Source organism: Phascolarctos cinereus, unplaced genomic scaffold (genome assembly GCF_003287225.1).
Source record: "Phascolarctos cinereus isolate Bilbo 61053 unplaced genomic scaffold, phaCin_HiC Scaffold_5;HRSCAF=322, whole genome shotgun sequence".
Taxonomy (NCBI): Eukaryota; Metazoa; Chordata; class Mammalia; order Diprotodontia; family Phascolarctidae; genus Phascolarctos; species Phascolarctos cinereus.
The window spans coordinates 199106426-199127925 of record NW_027555958.1 but is presented as its reverse complement, the minus strand read 5'-3'; the positions used below and the strand labels follow the sequence as shown (position 1 = coordinate 199127925).

At 37.2% G+C, this 21500-nt stretch overlaps 1 protein-coding gene across 1 annotated transcript in view; it reads left to right on the top strand.

The window, feature by feature from the left end:
• Positions 1-21500, top strand: part of COL19A1 (collagen type XIX alpha 1 chain) — a 397465-nt gene that overhangs the window by 207379 nt on the left and 168586 nt on the right. The window contains exon 18 of the mRNA XM_021000213.2: positions 20163-20216. Coding sequence (XP_020855872.1) covers positions 20163-20216 — 54 coding nt within the window. The remainder of the gene's footprint in view (positions 1-20162; positions 20217-21500) is intronic.

Genomic DNA, 21500 nt, shown 5'->3' with positions numbered 1-21500 from the left:
GAACATTTTATTTCAGATAAAGAGTAACGTAAAGCACTATATTTAACCCTAGATGAAACTTCCACCCATATGCATATAGAAGCCAAGTTCCTAATCTATATGGACAAAATACACATACATGCATATACACACAAATACGCAAGATCAAATGGGTTTTGATGGCTAGAGAGCTATCCTCAGGGATAGATGATGAGGAAGAGGATAAAGATAGATGTGGATAGATTGATAGATATGTGATAGATGATAGATTGATGATAGATGATAGAATAATTTTAAGCACATACTATGTGCCAAGTACTGTACTGTGTTAAGCTCAACAGTGTAATTATTGGTAAGCAAGATAGCCCTTGTCTTCAAGGAGCTTACATTCTAATAGGAAAGACGACTTGTGAAGGGGAGCATAAAAGGGAAGCTATCTGTGCCAAAGTGTGGCATTGGCTGGTAATTGCCATGAAGGGCTGGTTCAGGGTAAGATAAGATGAAAGCTCAACAATCAGAGCTGGACCTAGGGGCATAGTCCAAGGTTGTGGCAGAAGAGAGATGAGGATGATGGCCAGAGTAAAATGAGCATAGTAAGGAGAATAACTAATTTGAAGGTTAACCTCTGACACATACCAGCTGAGTGATGCTGTATAAATTATATGACATGTCAATGCCCCTAGGCAACTATCTAACCCTGTGAGTTGCAGAGAAAGTGCTAATATGCATTGGTAAAGAAAGTTTCTCACTTGGAGCTCTCTAAGGGATGAAATCACAGTTCTGATTTGTTTTTTTTTAAAGCATATTTAATTAGCAAGAAGATAATGAATGTTGTAATTATGATACCTTCTTACACATTTAACACTTCTCATCTATATCCTTGTACTGTGTAGACAGGATAATATCAACTTTCTGTTTAAAGCTTAGGTCTTGTGGAGAAGAATGGATGAAAACTGGAAAGGCCTTTTCCAAGATTTACCTATCATAAAATCACATTATCTTATAGCTGGAAGAACCTTAAGAGATCATATTGTCCATCCCCTGTCTATAGGTAGATCAAGTATTATCCCTATTTTACAGATGATGGAACTGAAGCCTAACTGTAGCGACCAAGTGGTACAAGTTGCCTGCTTCTCATTGCAATGATTCCTCCATTATACTTTGATACACAATCTCTGGTATTGTTTATATGTGCTCCTTGACACCCACTCTACCCCTCACTGTCTGTTGAGGACTTTTATACTGATAGACTAAATTAAGGGGCTGGCCATCTAACTGCACATTGTATTTTTAATCCATCTTTTTTTTCCTCCATGGATTATTTGATTTTTTTGAATTATTGGACCTCATTAAGGAGGTTCTATAGTATTGTAAGACTTGATGTAATCAATGTGATGCATCCTAAAAAAAAGATACATGTAGAGGACCTCATCATTTATAGGGAAATCCCTCTTCTTTTTGGAATTTGTTGATTGTTGATGGGGGTGCTATGCATGTAGCAGCATGGCAAATGGCAAAACAGTCTTCTGGATAGATGGCTGGTTAGGAAACATGGTCATGTCTGAGGCCTGGGTAGACAGTGGGGTAGGTAATTTTCCACTCATTCTAGTCACCAATCAAGAAGGCTCAGTCACAGAGCAGGTAAAGTAGAGATGTGTCTGAGGACACTATATTCTGCCATTGAAAAATCATTTCCTGTAGCATGTCAGTTCTTTTTTTTTTGTAAGCAAGACACACTTTTAAGTTTAATTATATTATTAACATCAAAACAACAGATCAAGCCCTGATTTGGAGGTTGACAATTTCCAAGGTGTAAATACCTACCCTAAGAATTTTTTAAATTTTTATTTAAAGTTTTGAGTTCCAAATCATATTCCTCCCTCCTCTCCCTCCCTCCTGAGATATAACAATCAGATATAGGTTATACATGTGCAATTATGTAAAAATTTCCACATTAGTCATTTTGTACAAGAAGACTTGAATAAAAGAAAAAATAAAAGAAAGTAAAAAATAGTATGCTTCAGTCTGTATTCAAATAACATCAGTTCTTTCTCTGGACGTGAATAGTATGCTGCATCATTAGTCCTTTCGGCTTGTCTTGGATCATTGTATTGCTGAGAATAGCCATATCATTTACAGTTCTTCATTGAACAATATCACTGTTACTGTATACACCATTCTCCTGGTTCTGTTCACTTCACTAAACATCAGTTCATGTAAGGCTTTCTAGGTTTTTCTGAAATCATCCTGCTTGTTGTTTCTTATAGCATGATAATATTCCATCACAATTATATGCCATGGCTTGTTTAGCCATTCCCCAATTGGTGGGCATCCCTTCGATTTCCAATTCTTAGCCACCACGAAAAGAGCTGCTATAAACATTTTTTACAAATAGGTCCTTTCCCCTTTTTTGGATGTCTTTGGGATATAGACATAGCAGTGGTTTTGCTGGATCAAAGGGTAGCATATCAGTTCTTATGCTTTCACTAAAGATAACACCAAAACATTTGACAATTTATTCTCATAAAGATTTTATAGAAATGAGAAAGTAAGCATATGTTAGTAGTTATTGATATCGTGTTGGTCACTTTTTTTTAGCCATCATCACTATTGTGATTTTTTGTAGATTTTTTTGATATCTCCCTCTCTTTCAGATAACTTGAAAGTTGATTCCTCAATCATTCAAAATTATAATGCCTCTGGCACGGATGCTTAGTCAGACTCAATTTATTATTCACATCTTTGTCTGCATTAGTGTCATTTTCAGTTCTTATAGCATGTTGGGGACATAAGTACTGTATTTAGATTCTAAATGTGGTAATTCCACTATCATCAATGATGATGTTTTACTGAAGAAATGCTAACAGATATGTTCCACTTTTTATTTGCTTATTCTTCTCCCTCTGGTTTCATCTATAAATACTCTCGGGATGCTTTTTCTTAGTTGAGTATCATACCAAGCTTTTTAAAGACTCATTTTCCACTCCACTGCTTTTGGCAGTGGCATTGCTCAATAATCTTTTACCTTCCTCTCTGTAACATACTTTTATTTTTCAAATTAATTTATAGTCTAAACTGGGGCTGCCTGTGGCTGCCATGTTCATCCTGCAAAAGAGAACAAGTGTTTACTGGCTGAAGTGTTTCTTTAAATGTTTTAGATTTTTTTCTTTATATCAGTTAAACTTCTTAATAAAGTGATAGTACATATAGATGTCTCTTCCTTTACCTATTACCCATTTTGTGTAATTATTTCCTCATATGAATAGGTGAGGTTGAAGTTATTGTAATTAAATTCAGTATTCTTTTCATTCTTGCTGCTTTCTTCTAATTTGATTCTGATTTAAACTTTCACTCAAATTAATCAATAGATTGACTAGACAGCTAATTTAATAATTACTCCCATATTGGTAAACAGTTGTTTCTTCCTTAGTAAGATATAGTCAACTTCATATTTGTGCAGAACATGCTCTTAGGTAAAAATCACAAGTTCCATTTATGTTAATAAGTCAGTTTCCCAGAGTATGGCTACTACATCCCCTTAGGGTGCTAGAGATAGCCCCAGATAGTTGGAAGTTGTTTCACTAGCACTGTAACTCACAAGTTCCCACTGGGGAGCTTTTGCCCATTATTATCAACTAGTCAGATTCAGTTTTTAGAAAGGGGACCATACTTAAAGTAAGAACAGTTGGTATAAAATATCCCTCCAGAATTCTGTCATAGTCTCCCACTAGTACATATAGAATCCAAAGAAAAGTTGGCTCAAGCTTAGAGAGCATATGTGACAAGGGGGTACCTCACAGTTCCTGTAAGTTAATTTAATATGTTCTTGGAGACTTTGCTATATCCTGTGCTCTGAACTCCTCTTATTATTTATTGCTAGTCATTAAATGGAAAGGGTATAGCCTGTATGTAGTGCCTATCATGTGCCAGGCATTGTGCTAAGGTCACTAGGTAGTTTCTTGTTCTCTTCATTAGAAGTTGATTTCTAATTGGTGCAAAAAAAAAACTATTCTGAGATTTTAATTGTTTCATGGAAATTCATGGGAATTTGCTATTTTACTGATAAACCTGCTGGTTATCATGAGCTTGAGGGATTGAACAAAAGTTCTTTGTGGGGGTGGAGGGAAGAGTGGAATATAGCAACCTAATGAAATTTAGTCAGTCACCTAAATGTTTCTAAATATCTGAGTATTTATCATACAGTATTTGAAAATGACAGATTAAAATTTCCCATCTCATCAAGAAACTTTGATGTCCATTAGACTTATAGCCCCTTTACCATTTAAAATGTATTTCTTCTGGACAGTTTATCTCCAATCACCAGATTAGAGACCTTGTCCTTGCTTCATGAAGGAAAGTCTATAATTTAGATTTCTCAGGCTTATGTGTTTTCTTTTCATTTGAATTCTCAATCCTGTTTTGACATAAGGGATTCATTTCTTTCATTTGTTGCTTGGAAATGAATGGGACTTCAGTCACGTAGCCCATCTATTAAGTAAAGATAAGAAGGAAAATTTGGCCCCTATAGCTTTGGCATAGAATCATAAAATATCTTCAAGTAGAGGGAAGATTTCCTAGTGAAGAATATGAGTTCTTGATTTTGGTTCGATCATGCCAACCAGAAGTATATAAACTATCCTTTCTTTTTTGGAATCATGGTGTTACTATGCATCAATGCATATAAGCAAATCCTTTTTTTTTTTTCATTTGAACTGGGCCAGTTGGCTGACATACTGCTCATTAATCATACATATTAACTTGAGTACTTAAGGCTTTAAAATCCAACTTACCCCTCTCTCCACAGGGACTAGTTCCTGTTTTCAAAATGTGATGACATATGCTTCAGACACTACTAATTAGGCCATTCCCTTGAAAATTTATCCTGACATGTTTCAAGAATACTTTTTTCTCTTGAGCACAAATTCATTAAATTATTAATTTCCTCTTATATGCCTCATAGGATTCCCTGTATAATACAGTTTGCTTATATCTTAAACATTTATTAATCGTGTACTTCATGATAAATATTAAAGTTAATCAGCACAATTGTTTGAATGGTTTCTCTTTCAATTTAAAAAAAATGTGGAACAGGTGGATGTTAGAGCACAGAAGCTATTATGTTCATAGACATCAAACAATAAATGCAGTTTAATAAATGTAATGTACATGTGAATAGGGGGACTGCTTAGATAGTAAAGACTTCATTATCTTCAATAATGGAGAGAACTGGTAGCACAGACAGTCCAAAAGGGATATTCCCAAATGATTTCTACTGAATTTTCAAATGTACTATTTATCACGAATTTTGCAACTGCTTTACCTTCCAAATTATGCTCAACTTTGGCTGGCATTTAAGTTGGCTTGCACTCTCTGAATGCACTCCAATTGAAAGTAGGAATCAATTGGTAGGAACAGAGTGCTTCCAAACATACTAGAAGACAAGTTAACCAGCTAGGGATTTTAAAACTCATACAAAAAAATCTAGAGAAAGCATAATGGACACAGAGATAGTAGGGAATGGATTTCAGGTCAGAGATCACTCAGTAAGGATTAGAAAAGGAAGAATGGTGATTCCCTGCTCAGGGACACTGAAGCAGATACTTGTCAACCTGATAGCCGCAGTAAAGTGTCCCATTATCTTATCAAAATGGGTGACACCTATCCAGTTATGGTCATTTATGCGGGCACAAATAATACTACCAGAAGGAACATAAAAGTATTGATAAAGATTATTGTCTTGGGCAGGAACCTGAAGACCATAGGAGCAAAAATTATGTTTTTCTTTCTCTGCCCTTTTTGGAAAATAATAGCTGGCTAAAATATATGGTGTCTAAAAATGGGGTTTTGATTTCTGGATCATGGCTTAAAACATGATGACAGATTCCTGCCTAGAGATCGAGTTCACCCAACAAAGGCTGACATGAATATCTTTGCCAGGTATCTCACAAATCTAATCAAACGGGATTTAAGCTAAAACAAATGAAAAAGGGAGAAGAATGTATATGTATGTCTCTTAAGTTAGATACCATTTAGAATAGCTAAAAAGAAGGAAAGAGAATAGCAGCTGAGACACCCATAAATTCACAATATTTGAAGGGCTCACTTGTGGGAGAGGGATTAGACCTTTTCTCTATGGCCCCAGCGGGCAGAACTAGGAGCAATATATGTGAGTAGAGGACAATTTGGTCTTAATGGCAGAAAAACTTGCTACGAATTAGGTCTAACCAAAAGTGGAATGAGATGCCTTGAGGAGTTGTAGGTTGCCCCTCCTTGAAAGTCTTCAAACCATGGCTGGATGTTGACCACTTGTTGGCTACATTATGGTGAAGATTCCTTTTGTGTATGGGTTGGATTGGAGGGCCACTTAGGTTTCTTCCATTTCTCAAACTGTGATTCTGATTTAATGCCCAATCTTAGAAGTTTTGGCAGTAGTAAAGAGAGCATGCTTTGATAGGAGTTTCTGCCTTTGGTGAATATCATTAGGAAGGGGCAAAAAAAAAAATCAAGAAAAAGAAGTTGAAGAGTAGTTTACAGAGGAAGTTTCGAAATTGACATGGGAGGGCTTCTGATTAGTTTTGGATGATAGTGCAATTTATTGGAAAGAATCAAATCTTTCTGAAATATCATTTGCTGGACTTGGATTCAGAAGAATTTGGTTCCAATCTCTTTTTGATCTTGGGAAAGTCATTTAATCTCACCGAGCTTCAGTTTCCTCATCTATGATGTAGGAATATAAATATTTATACAACCTGCCTGACAGAAATATTGTGAGAAAAGTATTTTGAAAACTGCCAAGCACTCTATAACTCTTACAATTAAATTAAGGAAGATATTATCATTTCCTTTTTATACAGTTTTAACAAATCCTGATTTCTAGCTATACTAAATTGGAAATTGCATTAATTTCCCTGATGGGATTATGAGAGCAGATGAACATTAAGCTTACATAGCACTAATGCTTATTTTTCAGTTGTAAAGGAAATCCATTGGACTGCTTCTAGAATTCAGTTAGTTCTTACATCTTGTCAGCTCCAAAACTGAAATATCTCTCACATCTCTTTTTCCTCTCTTCCATTACCATGACCCACACACATTACCAACCACCTGGACTACTGCAGTAATCTCTTAACAAGTGTTTCCACTCTTATTTTCTCTCCCTCATTAATCCATTGCCAGAATAATTTACAGAACTATGTAATTTTTCATTTTTTGTACTCCCAGTGCCAAGCAGAATGTCTGAAACATAGTAGGTAGTTAACAAATGTTGGCAGAATTGAATTTAGTTGCTATATTTGTTCATCTGGCTCTTACCAGGATGACAAATTGGTCTGCTACATATGATACCTGGCCTTATGTCCGAGGCATTAATGCTATTGTCATATTTTTAAAAATATATACTATGGAACAAAATAGGGTTAATGGTATTATGATGGGCAGGAGGTGGCACAGTGGATAGAGCACCAGGGCTGGAGTCAGGAAGACCTGAGTTCAAATTTGACCTCAAACTCGTACTAGCCGTGCGACCCCAAGCAAGTCAATTAACCCTGTTTTCCTGAGTTTCTGCATCTGTAAAATTAGCTGGAGAAGGAAAGGACAAACTCTTCCAGTATCTTTGCCAAAGAAAACCCCAAATGGGATAATGAAGAACACAACTGAACAACAACAATGGTGTGATTACTAATGTTTTCCTTAGAAAAACAAATATTCCACTCCCATTTTTATACGCTGCTTTCCAAAGATGCTTTTACCAGCTTCTTCACGTCAGATATAAATCTTACTATCTTACTTCTGTTCATATGGAGAAAGAGAGAGAGACAGAGACAGAGATAGAGACAGACAGAGAGACAAGACAGAGAGACAGAGAGATTTTCAATTTCCAAGATATTTTGCAATGTTTTCCTGTGCAATTAACTCCTCATCCACAGATGTTGGTGCTAATCAAAGCTGTCTTCTCTTTCTTGACACTTTCTTGATACCTTGCTTAGACTGAGCTGATGCACAAGCGGAGGGGCGAGGGGGGGAAGGAAGGGGAGGGGAGGGAAGAGAAGGGAGGAAAGATAGGGGAGGGGGAGGAAAGGGGAGGGAAGAGAGGAGAGAGGGGAGAGGGGAGGGTGGATGGGAGAGGGGGAGGAGGGGAGAGGGGGGAGGGCAGAGGATCACTTAAGAGCAAGAAAGTATTTGAAAAGAGTCAGCTGTGTTGGTGAAACCCAGTCATTTAGAAGGACTACTCAAGCAGGTATATCATTTTACCAATTTGGGTCTTGAATACCAAACTTCATGTAAGTCAAATTGTTACTCTAACTTTATCTTCATCATTATCATAATAATTTTTTTTTGCCAGCTCAGCATGTCATCTGTTATTGGCATTCTTCACTTCTCCAAGCTCTTAGAATACTGAATGCTTATGGATAAAGTTTCCAATTTAAGACACAAAGATTAGTATGCTGCAAGTCATCCTGTGAAGATTAGGTTATTTTTATTGTTAAAATTTCTTTGCTGTTATTTATTTAAATAGCCTTTTTTTGTTCTGTTGGATGAATTGTGGCATCCTTTCATGATTTTTTAACTGTGCCTACATAAGCAAAGTAAATTACAGAGTTAAGATAATTAGATAATTTGAGCAAAACTACACTATTGGGGAAAAAAACCCATGTTGGTTTTGCTTTTATTCTTAGATGGAATTATACAAATTGGTATTCTGTATGATTCAAACTCTCCTCAATGGCTCATCTTCACGTCACCTCATGTAAACACAAAAAAAAGCCAACAGCTCTATTAGAAAATCTTTGAGGTGTTCACTACCCACAAGGGAGTGAAGCATTACATTTTCCCACCTCCATTATTTGTTAAACTCCCAAAAGTTTGTCAAGTTTCAGTACTAGAACATGAATGACATATAAATTAATACTTTACTACCACTCTCCCCCAACCCCACATTAATGGACAGGAATAGTGGTACAGATAATATAAACCATGAGATAATCCATAATTTATATTAATTGGTTTTTGGCATGTGCTACATAAGTTCTTCTTATTATAGCAAATTTACCTATGAAATAATGTTTTACTTAGGCTAGTAGTAAAATTTCTTGGATCTGCCTAATTAATAACAAGCAATGACAATGGAAGAAGCCCCATGAAGAGTTCTGTCTGGAAGGGAAGCCAACACTTTAAGGATTGCAAAACACTTTCCATATATTGGCTTATTTGATCTCCATAACAATAATATTGGCTAACACGAACATAATACTTTAAGGAGTGCTGAATGCTTTGTGTATGTCATCTTATTTGATCTTTGCAATAACCCTATGAAGTAGGTGTCATTATTATTATTCTCATTTTACAAATAAAGAAACTGAAGCTCAGAGAGATTAAATGATTGTCGGGAATCACACAGGTAGTGTCTCAGGCAAAATTTGAACTCAGGCCTTTTTAAAAAAAATTATTTTTATTTTCAGTGAACAAGCATTCATTTTTCGCTCTTCTGACTACCTTTCCCTTCCCCTCAACTTAGAAGAGAAAAAAGAAAAACAAAATTCTGGTCAGTCATCCATGCATAAAGTCAATAATTGGTGATTGATTACCATTTTAGGAAAAGTTACCATATAACTTTGAAAATATTCCATAAGATTTGCTAGCAAAAATATTTTTCTCTGAGTCTGAACATGATCATGTTTAAAACTAGTCTTCTTATTTAGGGAGACCTGTTGTTCTGGGATACGTAAAAAGTGATCTTGGCAGGATATGGAAAAACTAAAGGATTACACTGTTTAGAATTTTCCAGTTAGCCCCTTCTAAATACTTAATCAAACCTTTCAGCCAAACTTAATAGCCAAATATCTATATTACAGTCTAATAATCTCCAGTTCCATTACAGAGAAAATAAAGATTGTCATGACTACTATATACAAAGTTAGGCCAGCAGAATATAATTAATATATTGGAGGATTTCTAAAGTTCCCAGTACTTACCTGGAATTGTAAATATATACATGCACGTGTATATATAGCCAATATTCTAATCCCCATGAAAGTGTTATAGATCAGCACACTTAACAATATGCGATAAAAGGTTTATTTTCATCCATTCTAAAATACAGGCAGTTCCTAATTTATGAACACCTGATTTATAATGCATCCCTTATCTACAAATGGCTACCCAGGAATGAGTGCTTTAGCAAATTGAGCATTGGAACTTCCCCTTCCTTCCAGTTTTTTAAAGGGAATTTCTCTCCCTCTTTTCAAATTCTTTTCTCCATCTCTGCTCCAGACCAGACCACTACCTTAGATATTCCACTTTGCCAACTCTAGTCCCTGTTTCTCACCTCATTGCTATGCTAGTCAAGGGTGTTTACAGTTGCAAAAAATAGCAATGGCAAATGAGCAAGAGAGAGATAAGGGAAGGATTCAACAATTCAATTCATCAAACATTTTAAGGCACCTACTGGGTGTAAAGCACTATGCTCAATACTGAGTCTGTTAGAGAATTTGGATAAACATGATCCCAGCCCTCATACACCAGCCAGTCTAGTAGGAGAAAATTGTGCTTACATAGGTCCCTATAATTGTAGCAGAAAGAGGATTGGCTTTGGAATGAGAGAACTTCAGTCTGAATTCTGTCTCTGCTACTTGTGTGCCCTGACTTTGGTCCTCAGCTTCCTTATTTGTAAAAGTTAGATTAGATAATATCTAAAATTCTTTCCAACCTTTTCTCTCAAATGAAGATTGGTACATTTAAGATGAACATCAAATTGCCCTGTAATGTCCAAGATGGGAATTAACCAGCAGAACCCAGTAAGACTTTATGAAAGCGGAGATGGCATGTGAGTCAAACTTTAGAGAATGAGCAGAAAAACCAAAGAGCAATTCTGTGGGGAGGAGTAGTGATGGGCAGCGAGGTTTGGCCTTGGAGGTTTTTTGACTTTAGCTTGCTGTACTGCAAACACAATATTCCATCTTCCAACTTTGGAAATTTTCCCTGGCTGTCCCCCATGCCTAGAACTCTCCCTCTTCATCTTGGCTTCCTTCAAGCTGCAGCAAAAGTCCCATATTCTGCAAGAAGTCTTTCCTAGTCCCCTTTATTCTTAGTATTTTATTCTTTGTATCCCCAGTGCTTAGCAAAGTGCCTGACATTCAGTAGATACTTAATAAATGCCTACTGGATTAACTTTATCACTTCAGTATCTCTCTTTTCTATACCTTCCTTCAGGATCATGAAAGAACACATATATATAGGACATAGATAAAGGAAAGCATGAGGCATGTTTGGGGGACATAAAGTAGCCCAGTTTGAGCATGAGTGTATGACAGAAGGGGGCATCCAAGTAGCACAGAGCACCAGCCCTGGAGTCAGGAGGACCTGAGTGCAAATCCAGCCTCAGACATTTACTATCTGTGTGATCCTGGGCAAGTTACTTAATCCAGATTGCCTCAAAGAAAAAAGAGAAAGAAAGAAAAAGAAAAGAAAATGGTATGAAAGAATGCTAGAAAGGTAGATGGGGGGGTAGGGATGATTGCCAGGCAAAGGCATTTGAACTTCACTTGGTAGGCATTAGGAAGTTACTGATGGTTTTGAAGGAGAAATGTCTTTAGAGGTATGAGTATGTGTGTAGGATGAATCAGAGGGGAGAAGAGAGTAGAGGCAGAAAAACATGTTGAGAGGCTATTACTGAAGTCAAAGTGGATGATGATGAGAGCTTCTACTAGGGGTAGTGGCAGGAAGAATAGAGACTTGGGGATGAGTAGGAGAGACATTGCAGAAACAGGATCAGTGAAATATAGAGACCAAGCCTCACTTCCCTATCGCTATTGTGGTTTATTGTGGCTTGTTGTGGTTATCACTCCAGTAATTTGTAAACAGATGTTCTTATAAAGCAGGAATGGGTTAGGACAGGCTGCCTCAGGAAGCCGTGGATTCCCTCTTACGAGGTCCTCTAGCCAAAGCTAAAGGATCACTTGCCAAGTATAATGTAGGGAAGATGCTTGTTTATGTAAAGTTTGAACTAGGTAACTTTAGAGATTTACTTTCTAAGTCTGAGACTGTAATATTTTTAGCTCTAGCCCCAATCTCATTTTTTTTTATTGGCTGTTGCTCTTCTCCACACTCCAAGTCCTATATGGAGATGATCAGGAGATGAGGCTGGGTGGTCCTCTTATATATAGGTGACTCTCATTAGAGCCCATTATGGTTCCAAAGATCCAATATCCCACCTTTACCACCTGTTTATACCCTTTCCTTTCCTTTGCCTATAAGAATCATTTTTTAAAAGGAGCGGGAAAGGGGGAAGTGGAGCCAAGATGGTGGAGTGAAGGTAGGGAATTGCCTAAACTTTTTCCAATTCCCCTCCAAACAACTTAAAATAATGCCTCAAAACAAATTCTGGAGCTGCAGAACCAACGAAAGGATGGGGCAAAACAATTTTTCCAGCCCAAGATGACTTAGGTCAGGAGAAAAAGTCTGTCTCACTGAGAGTGAGAGTAGAGCATAGTCTGGCACAAGCCATGCCCCTGCAAGCAGCACACTTGGGGGTGTCTGAATTGGCAATGGTGGCTTTGACAGCTCTCAGTCCACAGACAGTAAGGAGGTCAGACAACTGGTCAGAGGGAGATTTAGTACCTTTGTTGGTACTGGGTACAGGATTCTGTTGCATTGCCCATGTGTGATTCCAGGTCTCAATACCAGGGCAATGGGGAGCACTAGCAAAGGCCACAGGGGAGCAGGACCATAGTCACAGTTTCAGGGAAAAAAAAGAATGCTTGTGGTCAGTCACAGAAAAGAGCAGTAGCTATACCTCTCCTTAGATCATACCATTTTGGAAGACCTGAAAACTTACAGACCTCCAGAATTAGCTCAGAAAACAACAGCACAAAAAGTTTGAAGCTTAGAACAGTGTCCTCTCTGCCTTAGAAGCAGAGCTCAACCTTAACATAAAGTTAAAAGTCAAGAAATGTGCTGGGGAAAAAATGAATAAACAACAACAAAAAAGAACCTGACCATAAAAAAAAAAAACACTGTGGTGACAGGGAAAGTCAAAACACAAACTCAGAAGACAACACAAAGTGAAAACTGCTACATCTGCCTCAAAGAAAAATGTGAATTGGTATCAGGCCCAAAAGTAATTCCTGGAAGAATTCAAAAAGAATTTTTAAAAAATCAAATAAAGAGAGGTAAAGGAAAAATTGGGGAAAGAAAATTATAGTGATGTAAGAAAATAATGAAAAAAGAGTCAAGAATTTGGTAAAGGAGGCAGAAAAAATACTGAAGAAAATAACACTTTTAAAAACAGAATAGACCAAATGGTAAAAGAAGCACAAAATCCACTGAAGAGAAGAATTTCTTAAAAAGGAGAATTGTCCAAATGGAAAAAGAAGTGTAAAAGTTCAATGAATAAAATAATTCTTTAAAAATTAGAATTCAGTAAGTGGAAGCTAATGACTCCATGAGGCATTAAGAAGCAATAAAACAAAATCAAAAGAATGACAAAACAGAGGAAAGTGTGGAATATCTCATTGGAAAAACAACTGACTTGGAAAATAGACCAAAGAAAGATCATTTAAAATTATTAGACTATCTGAAAGACATGTTCAAAAAAAAAGTCTAGACATCATCTTTCAAGAAAGTGTCAAGGAAAACTGCCCTGATATTCTAGAACCAGAGGGTAGAATAGAAATTCAAAAAACCCATCAGTCACTTTCTAAAAGAGATCCCAAAATGAAAACTCTCAGGAATATTATAGACAAATTCCAGAGCTCTCAGATCAAGGAGAAAATATTGTAAGCAACCAGAAAGAAACAATTCAAATATCATGGAGCCACAGTCAGGATAACACAAGATTTTATCAGTTTCTATGTTAAAGGAGTGGAGGGCTTAGAATATGATATGCCAGAGGGCAAAGGAGTTAGGATTACAACCAAGAATCATCTACTCAGCAAAACTGAGTATAATCCTAAACATTCAATGACACAAAGGACTTTCAAGCACTCTTGATGGAAAGGCCAGAACTGAATAGAAATTTTGATTTTTATGTATAAGACTCAAGAGAAGTATAATAAAGTAAACAGGAAAGAGAAATCATAAGGAATTCAATAAGGTTAAACTACATGGGAAGATGATACTTGTAACTCATAAGAACTTTCTTGTTATTTGAGCAGTCAGAAGGAATACACATAGACAGAAGTTATGGGTATGAGTTGAATATGATACGATGATTATCTAAAAAAAATTAAATGAAGGGGTGAGAAAGAGGGATACACTGGGAGAAGAGGGAAGAGAGAGGTAGAATAGGGTAAATAATTACCTCACATAAAAGAGGCACAAAATAGCTTTTATAGTAGAGGAGAAGATGGGGGATGTAGGTGGGAACATTGGAACCTTATTCTCATCAGAATTGGCTCAAAGAGGGAATAATGTACACAGTCAGTTGGTATAGAATTCTGTCTTACCTTATAGGAACATAGAAGGAGAAGAGGATAAGGGGGGAGTAGAAGGAAGAGCAGATTGGGGGTGGCAGTAATCAGAAACAAAACAATTTTGAGAAGGGACAGGGTGAAAGGAGAGAGAGAAGGATAAACAGGGGAAATAAGATGGAAGGAAATATCTAATAAAGATCTCATTTCTCAAACATATAGAGGACTGAGTCAAATTTATAAAAATATAAGTCATTCCCCAATTCATAAATGGTCAAAAGATATGAACAGACAGTTTTCAGATAAAGAAATCAAATCTACCTATAGTCATGTGGAAAAAATGCTCAAAATCACTATTGATTAGAGAAAAGCAAAATAAAACAAACCTCTCTAATACTACCTCACATCTGATTGGCTAAAATGACAGAAAAGGAAAATGACAAATGTTGGAGGGGATGTGAGAGAATTGGGACACTAAAGCACTGTTAGTGGAGTTGTGAATGGATCCAATCATTCTGGAGAGCAATCTGGAACTACACCCAAAGGACTATGAAACTGAACATACCCTTTGACCCAGCAATACAACTACTGGGTCTGTATCCCAAAGAGATTTAAAAAAAAAAAAAAAGGAAAAGGATCTACATATACAAAAATATTTATAGAAGTTCTTTTTGTAGTAGCAAAGAATTGGAAATTTAGGCGATGCCTATCAGTTGGTGAAAGAATAAATAAGTTGTGATATATGTTTGTGATGGGATACTATCATGCTATAAGAAATGATGAGCAGAATCATTTCAGAAAAACCTGAAAAGACTTACATGAACTGATACAAAGTGAAATGAGCAGAACCAGGAGAACATTAACAGCAATATTATATGATAATCAACTGTGAACGACTTAGCTATTCTAAGTAATACAATAAGAAAATTTCAAAGGACTTATGATGAAAAATGCTGCCCTCTTCTAAAGAAAGAGCTGATGGAATTTAAATGCAGATCAAGCACACTTTTTACTTTATTTTTCTTGTTTTCTTTTCACCTGTGTTTTATTTCATGACATGACTAATATGGAAATATGTTTTACATTATTGCACATGTATAACCTATATCAAATTTCTTGCCTTCTAAATGAGGGGGCAGGGGACTGAGGGAAGGAGGAAGAGAATTTAGAACTCAAAAGTCTAAAAACAAATGTTAAAAATTGTTTTTACATGTAATTGGAAAAAATATATATATTTTTAAAAGAGAGAGGAAAGGCAGGGTTAGAACACAACCTTTTTAGCCACTATCTGCTTCCTATTTTTACTAAACAAACAAACAAACAACGTTAGGATATTCCCCAAAGTCTGCATTCTAACTTCAAAGATGGGAGTATGTAGCTGTGAGAATTCATTCTGTTCCACCATGGGGCAGGGAAGGAAAGAAACTCTGGCCAGAAGCAGCCAATGCTGATATTCCAAAGGGAATTCAATTCAGGTTAGTGCTAGACAATATATCAAGCAACATGAGTACTAGGACAAAAATGAAACCTGCCCTAAGTCAATAATAGCCCCTGCCCTCAAGGTGCTTACATGCTATTAGCAGATCTTGTATTAGCATATACAAAATATATGCAAAGTAGATACAAAGACTTTTTTTTTTGTTCGTGTGAGGAAGGAACTAGTAGCTGGGGGGGCAGGCAGGGATGATCTAATAGTTTTCCAATAGGAGGTGGCACTTAGGCTTTGATTTAAAAGAAGTGAGGGTTTTTATAAAGCAAAGTAGAGGAGGAACCATATTCTAGGCATGAGAAACAGCTTATGCAAATGTACAGAGGCAGGAAATGGAATGTCATGCATGAGCAGCAGGGGCAGTCTGGCAGGAACATAGAGTGAATGTAAAGGGGACAGCAACTCAAGCCAGAGTGTGACGGGTTTTATAGAACTTGGTCATGCTATTGAAGGTATACAAGATGTACACAAGTCAATAAATTCAAAGTATAATGCAGACAGAGGGAGAGAGACAGAGAGACAGAGAGAGAGACAGAGGGAGAGAGAGAGACAGAGAGAGACAGAAAGAGAGAGACGGGGGAGAGAGACAGAGAGAGAGACGGAGAGAGAGACAGAAAGAGAGAGAGAGAGAGAGAGAGAGAGAGAGAGAGAGAGAGAGAGAGAGACAGAAAGAGAGAGAGAGAGAGAGACAGAAAGAGAGAGAGAGAGAGAGAGAGAGACAGAAAGAGAGAGAGAGAGAGACAGACAGACAGAAAGAGAGAGAGAGAGAGAGAGAGAGAGAGAGAGAGAGAGAGAAAGAGAGAGAGAGAGAGCGAGCGAGCGTACATTCATAGGTAGTAGTTGGCTAATGACTGGCCTGATTAGGAAAAGCCTCATGTAGTAAGTTGCTCCTGAACTGTGCTTTGAAGGAAAGTAGGGAAAATATAAGAAAAATAGCAAAGCTTTAGAGACTTTAGAAAAAACAGGGTGTGACAAAAAGAAAGGGTGTGGAGAAACATATTGCCCCATCACTTCACAGTTCTTCCCTATCCCCAACCCAGCACCTTCCTCCATCCTACTTTCTTCTCCCCCTACCAATGGAACCTCTGCCTGAAGCCGTGAGATGTATCGCCAGATGTTTGAAGCGAGGGAAGGTCACATACAGTCTTTGACTAGGGGTAAAATGACAGGAAATCCTCCAAGCCCCTGGAAAGCTGCCGTTGGAGATGTGTTACAGCCAACGCTGGAAATATGAACACATTTTCCCATAGGGACACTATTTAAAGTGATAGTTTGCTTCACAGTGAATACTGTTAATGCAGTCCTATACTTCAGACACAGTACCGATTAAATGGGATTTGATGCTGTCCTGGATTCCTAATAACATTGTTTCTAAGAGAAAAGGCATCCAAGTGTCAAACAGCCAACATACAAATTACCTTTGGGAACACAGCTTGTTCGTAAATCAGAAGCTGCCTCTAATTTCACACATAAAGATCAAATAAACATTTTCATATTATGTACAGTACATCAAATAAAACCAAAAAAATCCTACAAAATGGACATTATTTCAACAATTTGAATCCACTTTGATGGCAATGTTTAAATGCCCAGGAATGACAATTTACTTTTGAAGATAAGTACATGCAGTCATAACTAACAATCGGTACACCTGAGTTGGAGAGTAGGGGAACACCCCGCCTCAGAGGAAGAGGTGTAACCCCAGGAGACAGAGGGGAAGAAGTTGTCCCCAGAGTACCATGAGGTTTCTGTGCTATTCTTTCTGGAGGGTGGGGGTGGAGGGTATGAACAGAAGGGGAATGTGAGGAGAGGAAGCTTGTCTTGGGAAATTACAGAAAACCCTGAGAGTGGGACAAGTAGGAGAGTAAGAAAACACACATAAACACACGCGCACACACATCATTACACACTATTCGTAAAAGGGACTTACATGATTATGTAATTCAGGACAATGATATGCATCATTTGAATCAGACGCATGGTAGTGCAAATGCTGACTTGTGAATGCTTTATTTATCTATGTCTTGTGGAAACGTGGACCACGGTCACTCTGACATTTGATTAATTTTAAAAATGACCACTATGGCAAAATTAGATGAATGATCTGCCTGATTTTTACCCCTTTCCTCCCAAATCAGTGTAGATGCCTGCTTTGGAGAAAAGATAAATAGAAGTTGAACTTTTGATTTGAACTTAACAAAATCAGAGAGTTCCTTCCTCCCTGCAGGACGAGTAAATCACACCTTCAGTTGTCATTGATTTCACCTCTCTTTGTGTGTTTGTGAATTAATAAATTATAGTATTTTCTTGGGCTAAAAAAGTTTTAACATTGATTAGGCTCCACAGGGGACTAATTGCTTTTTGTTTACAAAAAGAACCAATATATTGAGTTTTAGGAAATGTGCAACCTCAGATACCATAATGGATTTTATTTGTGGGTCTAGTTTTAAGGATTCCTAATATTGAAATGTGTGCTCATCCTAATGCTTGTTTATATCTTCTGCCCACCAGAATGGCTCCTAGGCCTAGATGTATATGAGGAAGAATATATGACACCATAGCTAATCTTCTCCCTCTACATATTGAAACAGCATAAAATAACCACTGTAGTCATGAGCCAGGAATAACAATAATAATAGCTAGCATTTCTATAGTGCTTTAAGGTTTCTAAAAACTTTACATTTATTATTTCATTTCATCCTCACAACCATCCTGGGATATAGGTGCTATTATTAACTTCATTTTAGAGAAGAGGAAAATGAGCAGGGGTTAAGTAACTTGCTTAAGGTCATACACATAGTATCTGAGGTCAGAGTTGAACTCAGGTCTTTTTTGCTTTGAGGTCCAGCCCTCTGGATGACAAGAAAACCAATCTCTTATCAAAGTCCTAACTTCATATCTTCACTTTTCTAAGCAGCATAGAATGTCTTTCCTTAGACTGTTAAACTGTAGCAAGACTTCCCAACCTTCTCTGCAAAAGTAGGAGATGGTATATGTACTGTCAAACTCAGTTCATGTTTTGATTAGTGGGGAATAAGCATTTATATACCACCTACTGTATTTCAGGAACTGTTCTAAGCACTCTACAAATATCATCACATTTGATCCTCATGACCCTGGGATATAGGTGCTATTATTATCCTCACTGTACAATTGAAGAAAGTGAGTCAGACATCATGAGGCCCAGCACTCTGTCCACTATGATTAAATATCCAAAACGATAGACCTTATCTCTGGTTTGACTCTAATAAGATGAAATTTGATAGAGGAAAATTTTCACATTTTTGTCTTACACATGGGTTCCAGAAATCTACTTCACCAATGCAAGATGGAGGAGGTTTAAAAGCATTTTGCCTAAAGAAGATCTTGTAGTTTTAGTGGATTGCAAGATCAAAATGAGTCAACCATGTTTTATGGACAGCCAAAAAGAAGATGATCTTGGGCTTGATTAAGAAGCATGGATTATAAGAATAAGATTTTAGCCCTGTAATACTTTGCTTTTGTCAGACCACAGAAGGAACGAGTTATCTGTTGTAGTAAAGCTTCTTTGAGAGGCATAGGATGGATGGTCCATAGCCCATAAGGTTCCTTTCAACTTTGAAATTTCATGGCTTCCTGGCTCTGTGAACCAAGTCAGTTGACAGATAACTTTAAAAAGGGGAAAAAAAGAAATTTTCATGATAAATTTATGGCATATTTGGACAAAATAGCAAGTTGTACATGGTACATTTGCAGTTTCATGTGGAATCATCATTTTTCATTGTGCTGTGTTATAGGAATGCTTGTTTTGTTCCATAAATTGAAAATAAAATAAATTTTAAAAAAGGAAGTAAAAAACCAACATATAAAGAGTAGACATTTCAGCTCACAAATGAAATAGCAAAATAATCTGAGATTTTAAAAAAGTTGGTTAATATACTGTCATTATTTAATGGGTTAAGATGATCAATACAGTTACTGTCGAGTTCCAAATGGTAGCACTATCAGATATAATGGAATTTATTATTAGGTCATCTTACAGATACCTTTAAGCAACAGCAGAGAGGGTGGAGCCTACCAATAAAAATTAATATGATGCAAAGATATTGCTTAGCATTATTATGAAGAACTAGCTTGTGGCATTTAGAACTAATTGATGGTATAATCAGTGATACAGAGTTGTGTGGATTTAGAAAGATTTTGATCTTGGTTAACTTATGCTATCACCAAATGTGTTTGAAAAATTTTCTTATCTTAAACAAACCAGAATGGTAACATTTGTGATTTCTATTTGTCTTTTTTGTTTAAAGGGAAGGCGAGGCAAAACAGGACCCCCTGGAAAACCAGGACCACCGGGACCTCCTGTAAGTAAATAGTAGTGGCTATGGCTTTTAAAAAGTATTTGCTTATGGCATTTTAATATAATTTTTATCTACCTTTAACTTCAACGCTCCTGATACATACACATGTACTCAGTAAACCCTTCCTCTTTATAAGTGTTGGATTCAGACCCAAGTTGCTAATGACCCTGAGTACCACCCCAATTGCAGCTGCTCAGCGGTTCAGTTGTTCCACTTAGACTCTGTGGGGAGTGGTGATCTGGGGAGAGAGGAAGGTAGAACCTATACCTCCTGCACTCTAAAAGCAGCCTGGATGTCAAAAGCATGCTGCCTCCCAGGGGTGACTATTTCAGGATTCCAAAGAGAGAGGCCCTGGTCTGTCTCTGTTCGACTCTGATTTTCTCACTGTCTTAAATGACTCCCCGTGATAAATAAAGACACTGTCTATTCTGTGTGACTCTTGTCTATGTTATCTCATGAGTTTGACACAGGAAGTCTACCTACTGTACTGGAGACCTTTCTCACTCTCTCCTGACATCCAGAGAATACCACTGAAACCTTCTAGCTGTCTATCTGTCATCCCTAGTCCTTGCCATGTGACCAGCCTATCCTCTGTTCCCCTCATTCATTTCCCAGATGACATCTTTTCCTCAGGGTTCTTTAAGACATTCCAGTAAAATATAAGCTTCCTGAGAGCAGGGACTATTGTCTCTCTTTTTGTTTGTATCCCTAAGTGTTTAGTAGGCATTTTGTAAATACTTGTTGAATTGGATAGACCCTGGAGAGACTATTGAGTACCTAGAATTTCAGATCTAGAAAGGATCACATAAATAATATCACTGAAGAGGAAGGAAAGAGAATAAGCATTTATATAACTCCTACTATGTTCTGGGTACTGTAACTAAGCACTTTACAAATGTTTTTTCACTTGACATTTATGGATTAGGAAACAGAAGCACATTTATGGATTAGGAAACTGAGGCACAGAGCGGTGACCACTGTCACACACACCTAGTTAATGACAGAAGTGGGATTGGAGCCCAGGTCTGACTTCCAGCCCAGCCACTCTTTCTAATACACTGAATTGGCCACTAAGCTTGCTACCCAAAGGGCCACTTAGATTTTGTGCAAATGCACTAAGTGAGCAGGATAAGTCACAGCTGATCCATTTATTTTTGCCGCTCTGGCCATCCAAGCGGACGGCCACTTTATTGATTTAACTGTGGCAATTAGCCTGAAAAGAATGGATTGAGCATCCTGGGATGCAGTCTTTCAGAGACTGCATTGTTGGCTTTTATTGCAATTTTT